Below are 7611 nucleotides of genomic sequence, written 5' to 3' on the forward strand. Positions count from 1 at the left end.
GTACTTAGTACTGTGATCAGTTTACTGAGCACACGGCAGAGCTGACTCTTATTAGTAGTGACCACATGTTGACGGTTTTCTCTTCGCCGGGCTGTGGCGTGGACACTGTTTTAACAGTGCTCTCCTATGTTACTTATCTCTGCCTCACAGATAAGGAACTCAAGGCCCATGGCAGCAAAGGGATTTGTCCACAACTAGAGAGAAGCCAGGCCGGAAAGAGCAGTGGGAGACAGAAATTGCCCAAATCTTCAAGTCTAATGATGTCTGCTTGGAGTTAGGATCCTAAATCTTCAACCACCCTAAACCACACGAGCCTTTGTGGTGGTACAAGCCAAGCAGAGTCACCAAAGGCAGAAGTTGAAGCCAGGAGAAAGGACTCCCAGACCTGCTGAGTGCCCCGTTCCCCAGCCATCCGTGTAAATAGCTCAGCAGAGCGCTCCTTGAGTTTATTCCTAATTGGCGTAGGCTGCAGGCTCCAAGGAGCCCCAGGGCTGCCAGCTTTCACATAGTTGCTGCCTCTGGGGACCCTGAATTTGGAAACATTGCCCCAGTGGGAGACACGGGAATGGAGGAGGCTCTAGCTTTGACAAAGTTCCCCCAAACAGGGGGCAGGGTAGTGCAGGAGGTCACACCAAGCACCTGGGAGTGCCACTGAGAAAAGAAGCCACCAATACTCTGGGTAACCCGCTGAGTCCCTTGTTCTCAGGGCCCTGAATCCTTGAGAACATGAGGAAGGTCATGCCTACAGCCTTCCAGGCCCCCAGCTCCAACTTCTGGGGAGCCTTACCTTACACACAGGAGAAGCAAACACTGTGGTGATCCCTCCCCAAGTGGAGGAAGACTCCAGAGAACTCTCAGTGGAGGGAAGCACTTGAATTGTCACTCTTGATGAGGCAGGCCATCCGAAGGAAGCCTGCACCCATGACTAGCTACCAACAATTCTTTTTGTTTTCCAAAGCAGAGTCCAGAGCATGGCTCAGAGAGTGACAATTGACTCTGGCTTAACTATCACACTGGGTCACCAGCAGATCTGGGTGACAGGGTCTCCATCCAAGCCAGTCACACAACAGCCAGCTACCCTTTCCAAGTCTCTAAGAGCAGAGTGGTTCTGTAATGCTGCTCTTTGGTCAACAGAGCTTTCTGGCAGAAAGTTCTCCATATTTCCCTTTTGGGAAACAGGTCAACAGGGTACCCAACTGAAGGGAGGGTCAGCCCAAGGACAATGGAGCCATGGAAACCAGAGCACCAGTAGGGGTGCACTGAAGAATGGCTGCCAGTTCCCCCAACACCGCTGGTCCTATCTGTTGGAAACTTCATGGTAACTCAATCCTCTAAGACTACAGTTCTGCTCTTGTTTTTCTTTGACGAATCTGTAAAATGGGGATAACCAGCCCTGCTTATACAACTCAAATAGCTCTTGCAAAAACCAGCTGAGCAACTGCAAACTGGGACTTGTGATACAAATGCCTGGTGGACAACTCTGGGGAGCTGCGTCCACTACAGACGGCATCATTTGAGTGATGGCCTGGCTTCTGGAGGGGGGATGTGTGACCAGCACTGAAACCTGTGATAGAGAAAATAACCACCCCTGGGTCCACTCAGCCATGTCCCATCTTATATCCCACCTATCCATGCTGGTTAACAAATGTCTTCAGCAAAGCACTAAGTAGAAAGCTGGAGAAATAAATTCCAAAGTCACCTCTCCTGTCCAGTCCCCTCCAAATGCAATGTCTACCACTTGCAACAAGGGCACCATGTTGTTCTGCTTATGCATGATTTAGCAATAAAATATATATCTCACAAGCCCCAAACACTCATATTTATTAAATTATCATATGCTTGGATATCTCTAATCCGTACATTAAATATTAAATATCTCCTCTTATAGGAGGCAAGAATAATTTACGATAGATGTTCTAATATTTTCCCATACACAGTTGGAACTGCATCCCTCCAGCAAATGGATGACACCTTTGCAAGGACATCTCCTCTAGGCCTAAGCCCAGGGCTGGGAATGTGGGTCATAGAGTCAGTTGCCCAACCTCTAAGGAAAGGCTAAGGACCCTAAAAACGGTCTAGAGGTCCATCTATTTGGTCCAGGCAGTTACTGAAAAATTTATCCTGTGTCACAAACTCTGCCAAGTAAGTTCTGGTTGACCTGACTTTTCTAGACATGTTGAAGGAAGATGGGGGAATGACGGTGAATCGCAGCCAGTGTGGACTCTCCTGGTGCCCACCTCTTAGCGGTATCACAAGGTCACTCTCATTCTCCCAGAGAGATCCTTAAAAGAGGTTAATCCTCCAGGGGGATGTTTCCTGGCGCTGAGAGGGCAGACGTCCAAGTTGGAAGGGACACTCTGACCCACGGCCTGGATTCCCAGTTAGATTTACAGGCTCAAAGTAGCTGCAGCCCTCCAAGACATCTCAGGCAGATGGGGAAAGCCAGGTTCTAACTCACTGTAATTGTTCCTCTCTTATTCCCAGCCTGCCACTGTCCCCCCAAGGCACATGAGCCCTGCAAGAGCCACTCAATGGAAAACCCGAGATGGGGGCCCCAGGTCACAGAGAAAATGTCTCGACACTGGTAAGGGCCATACACAGAAAGGGCCATGGACACTCACATACCCATCTGGAGTGTGGCCATCATCCTTTCTAGATGGGAAGGGTCAGCTAGCACATTCAGGCAAGGCAAAGGCAGCTGGCACCCTGCATGACCCTAAGGAATCCCCCAGACTCAGATCAACCCTCCTGTGCCCACCAGAAAGCACTCTCAAAGCTTTAGCCAGGGGTCTCCTGGATTTGCCCAAACTACCATGTTCTTAGTTCTCAGGTAGCCTCAGAGCTGATGTCCTTGGCCCCAGAGGTTACTATGGAAGCTTAGCCTTCCAGCCACACTGAAGCTGAGGATTCTGGGTCATGGGACATACTGAAATCCAGCAACAACCTGGCCTCAGTATAAAATCCTGCCACCAAAGGAGTCTACCACCCTAGCTTTCATCCTAGAAATAACTCTATACAGGGTCTAGTGTCTCTTCCTTTCAAATCGCACCTCCAAGGCCTATCTCACCTCTGCCTACCCTCTCAGGCTTAACCCCAATCCTGGGCCTCTGAACCTCTATGGCCCTGGTTCATATTTTCGCTAGGATTCTAATTCTCACCAGCCTTTGTCAAGGCTGGGTCATCCACCTCATTCCTTAAAATCGCCTAGAAGCCTAGAGAGCGGAGCCCCCAGATGCCCGCTTCGGCCTGCAGAGCGTCTCCAAGGGAAAGGGAAATAAAGGAAACAAAAACCCACCAAACGCCTGGAACCCTGATATACAAATGGCGGCTCAGTGCCCCAGACGGTCTTTACTGGCCCAGGCAAGTGATCTCAAGAACATCTGACCCAGCGATGCCACAGCTCTACCTCCGTCTTCTTTCCACCACTCAAAGGACACACCATCCCAAGCCAACACAACCTTTTAGGTCCAGCCTAAGGAGGCAGCCTAGACAACACACCATCTTGGCCACCACCCTCCTGCCTTTGTGACGTCAGAACCTAGTTGGGTGTGGCTGCCCATGGACCCTTCTAGATAAGTTTATGGTGTATTAAGAGCAACAGTAGCAATACAAGGCTGCCCTTTTGAACAGAAAAGCAGCTGGACTATGACCGGATGGAGACGAGGTCTATCCTTCTGCCCTTTGATACCTTGCTGCTGATTTCCTCCTTGTAATAACAAGATAGCCAAGGGGGTGGGGTCTCTTGTACCCAAAGCTCTGGACGGGCATGACCACCACAAGAATTAGGGCCACAAGGAAACAAAACCTTGTCTGTCTAAAAACTCAACAAAGAGTTCACTCTCAGAGGAAGGATGCTTTAGAGGGGCCAGAGAAGATACCATCTCTTCATGCCTAGAATCTGTTCAGCTACATGTCATTGCCCAGAGCTCCAGGCTGACAGGCAATGCCCCCTCCTGACCCTGTATTTCTAGAAACATAAATCTGAAGGATACATTTCCAGGCCACTCTAGGGTTGGACCCTCTCCTGCCTTGTGTTCCTCTGTCTCTAAGCCCCACCTCTTCCAGTAGGGCTTGGGTTGGGGACCTGGGATATATGTTGGACAGACTAGTATTCAATGCTAGGGTCGGATGGTAGGCTCGGGAAAGGCCACCTGTCCCCTTACTCTTCCATGTCTTTAAGGGTAAGATGGGAGGGGGACAAGGGCATGCTCTTCCCTGGATGAACAGGACTCCTTCCCTTTCTGAGACTCTCTGCCTCTGGGTTGGGAGTCTGAGCCCTTGAGTTTAGTCAATACCAGACACAGACATAACAGGACACTGGGGGGGGGGGGGGAAGATGGGGTGAGGAAGGGTCATCCAACCCCTGACCTCTGACCTTCTCTACCACCATTCTTTGGTGTCAGATGGATTCAGGAGAGAGTCCTGATGGCCTGCTAGAGTCCAATTCACACTGAGGGACTCCCAATATCCCTGCTCAGATCTCCTCAGACACTCTTGTGGGATTCTCTAAGGCCCGAAAGGAGCAAGAGAGGCCAACTGTATCTCCTCCTCCCACCAGTGTTTCCAGAAACAACTAATCCTCCTCTTCCCTATAGAACTGCTTCCCCAAACCTCATTTTGAGAGGTGTGACACCTCTTCGTGACCATAAAGAGCCTATCTGATTGTGACCAACCCTGCCTCCCTGAGGGTTCCCGGGAATATACACATCCTTGGAGCAAAGAACAAGGCAGACACAGCTCACTGACTCCCAAACTCTCCAATCCTGGGCACATCCTGAAAATCCCCAAGCCCAGCTCCAGAGCACAGATCACTAAGCTCTTTCCACTCATCCCTTCAACCCAGGGACCCCAGATGGTGCACTTCTAGCTTCCCTGAGACAATTTTCCTCCAGATCTTGCTCCCAGAGAGATGCTGGCCTGCAAGTCGGTAGAGGCTCTTCCCTTGTCCTCTTCTCCCCTCCCCTTGCCCCTTTGCTGTCTATCTGGTCAGCCTTGGCCAGCATGGATGTGGTAAGGAGTGAGAGGCAGAGCTAAGATATGGGCCAGGCTTGTCTCCAGGAGTCAGAGACATCTTCCAGGGCTGTCCGTCTCCCTCAAAGTGTAAGCTGTCTCCCTTAAACCAAGAGAGCTGGTGGCTTAGGGGAGAGCCTGACTGCAATTCCTCCAGGCTTTGTAGTCCTGAGGCAGTGGCTGGAGCAAAGATGGGGAGGAAACTGAGAGGGCAGTTCCCACAGCACACTGGGTCCCTTCTTGCTCTAGTCTGTCCCCAAGGCAAAGAGCTACCCTAAATGTCTCCCTCGGAGCCTGACCACCATCCTACCCAGTCCTGGAGTTCCCAAGGGATGGGAACACTGGGGCAAAAAAACCAATGAGCTTTCCTCTGAACATCCCAGGGCTATCCACACCCTTCTCAGGGCAGAGAGGTAGGAGGAGTGGTGGTCACCTGGCTGAAGAATGAAAGAGAGGCTATGGAGGCTCCTAGCACCCAAGCCCTTCCTTTCACTCCTTCACAGGCCCCATCCCTACCAAAGAAACACAACAACAAGAAATGAGCAGGCCACTACCGCAGGTCCCACTCAGACGGGGCAAACGAGCCAAACGCCACGCAGAGTTCAATTTTTGAGGGGAAAAAAAAAGGAACCGCAGAATTGTGGAAGAAATCCCCTTCCCAAATCACAGATCCTCTTCGCTCTTCCTCCTCCATCAGCCTGACTCAGAATTATCCTGGGCAGTTATGGAAGCCCAAGCCAGGAAAGGGTCTGTAGGCGCCCAGATGCAGATGAGGGTGGGAAAGGGGGGGATGTCTCGGAAATGCCCAAAATGGGGTTGGAGAAGGCGGCGGGGGGGGGGGGGAAGGAAAAGCAAAGAGGTAGGCGTCCATGACGGCCTGAACACGTCCGAAGTCTCCTCAGGAGCAGCCAGCTTCCAACTTGTTTACTTATTGGCATGTTTTGTTGTCTCCAAAAGGTAGCAGTTAAAAAAAACAATCTCAATTGGTTCTCAAGCAGTCCCTAAGTCCCTATCTGTCACCTTCCCTCCTCAGCTAAGGATAGCCTCCGCCGCTGCTATCTGCCACCGCCTGTCAGGAAACCGAGCCGCCTCTACTTTATTCCACTTGAGCGTGGCCAAACTGTTGCTATTTAGTGGGGGGCAAAGAACCCAATTCGCACCCTCGAAACGAGCCGGCAAAGGGTTGGGGGCGGGGACAGGAGCTGGGCCCCGGGTGCACTCCGCCCGGAAGGGTCCTCTCCTGGGAGAGGTACCCATCAGTATCATCGGATCACGCCTGGCTATGGCTGGAGTCACCTGGAACACGCAGCCCTACAGCATCTCCCGAGCCAGGGCGAGCCTGATGCGCACCCGGCGGGCTGCGAACAGAGGCGAGCTGGGGAGCGCAGGGCCGGTTCCCGGGCCGCGGGCGGGCAAGAGAGAGACGCGGAGCTGGGGCGGGGGTTGGGGGGGCGGGTTGGGCAGCGGCCGCCTGACTTACATGGAAGTGATATTCCTTGAGATGTCCGTGATGTTGATGCTGGCGTTCCCATTGCTGTTCCCTGAATCCTGCCCTTCCAGGAGGGGAAAGAGGTTCCCATCGTCCGGCCGCCGGCAATTGATCTCAGTCTTGCTGCAGACACAATTTGCAGGGCAAGCCAGCACGGAGCCCACATAGTCCAGCCAGACGCTTCCCAGCAAGAAAATCCGCCAGAAACTACACTTGGCTGGGCAAAGAGAGACATCCATCTCCGATCGCTGCTTCTAAAAAAGAGGAGGAGGAGGAGAGGAGAGGGGGGTGGGGTGGGGGGAGTGGGGAGAGCAGGGGGGGAAGGAAACAAAGACAGCGAGGGAGGGGGGAAGGGGGAGGGGGCCTCTGCCTTTGAAACGCCGAACGATCAGATGCAAAATCCTTCAGCGTCGGAAACCATCGCGGCCACCGCCGCCGCCGCCGGGTGGGAGCCGCGGGGAGCGCCTAGTGGCGCGGTCTGCGGGGCATGGTGGCCGGCTCGGCGCTCGCCGGCTTGCGGGGTCCAGGAGCTCTGGAAACGAGGCGCGCTCTCCGACTCCGAGACTTTGCAGGGTGGCAACAACAGACGGTGGGAAGGCAAAAATAATAATAATAAAAAAAGAAAAAAATGGTGCTAAAGTCACCAAGTACCACCTCCTGGGCAGAATTAAAACGGACACACCTGCAAAACACACTCGCACACACTCACATACACACGCGCGGAGCTGGAGGAAGGAGAAGAAGGAAGATGCAGTCGGAGCTGCAGCAGCAGCCGCGAATGGCTCGCTACGCGCCTGCAGAAATGTACAAGTGCTCCGAGCCTTACGAAACGCACGGGTTATCGGAGCGTCTTCCTCGGCTCCCTCCCTCCCTCCTCCCCTCCCTCCTCCCTTCCCTCCTCGCGGCCTCCTCCCCCCGCCCCCCGCCCGGGCTGGGAGAGGCAGGAGAGCGGAATCTCCCCCTCCCTCCCCTCCCCACACCCCTCTCTCTCCCCGCCCGTCCTCTCCCTCCTGCTTCCCCACCCACCCACCCACTCGCCGGCTCTAGGCTCTCGCCGGTACCGCCACCCGGAGCCGCGCCGCTGCCCGCCCGCTCCACGCCTAGCGGCCCCG

General features: G+C 53.6%; 1 protein-coding gene across 8 annotated transcripts in view; it reads right to left on the bottom strand.

The window, feature by feature from the left end:
- Nucleotides 1-7360, bottom strand: part of Ntrk3 (neurotrophic receptor tyrosine kinase 3) — a 387384-nt gene extending 380024 nt beyond the window's left edge. For 3 of the 8 annotated variants that reach the window (NM_019248.2, NM_001270655.1, NM_001270656.1), the window contains exon 1: nucleotides 6491-6789. In NM_019248.2, the coding sequence (NP_062121.1) occupies nucleotides 6491-6738 (248 nt within the window). In that variant the 5' untranslated portion in view covers nucleotides 6739-6789. Of the gene's footprint in view, nucleotides 1-6490 lie in introns of all 8 variants that reach the window. The other 5 variants (XM_063287704.1, XM_063287717.1, XM_039109638.2 and 2 more) reach the window with 3 other exon arrangements.
- Between the last annotated feature and the right edge of the window lie 251 nt (nucleotides 7361-7611).

The sequence above is a fragment of the Rattus norvegicus genome, chromosome 1 (assembly GCF_036323735.1).
Source record: "Rattus norvegicus strain BN/NHsdMcwi chromosome 1, GRCr8, whole genome shotgun sequence".
In the NCBI taxonomy this organism is placed as follows: domain Eukaryota; kingdom Metazoa; phylum Chordata; class Mammalia; order Rodentia; family Muridae; genus Rattus; species Rattus norvegicus.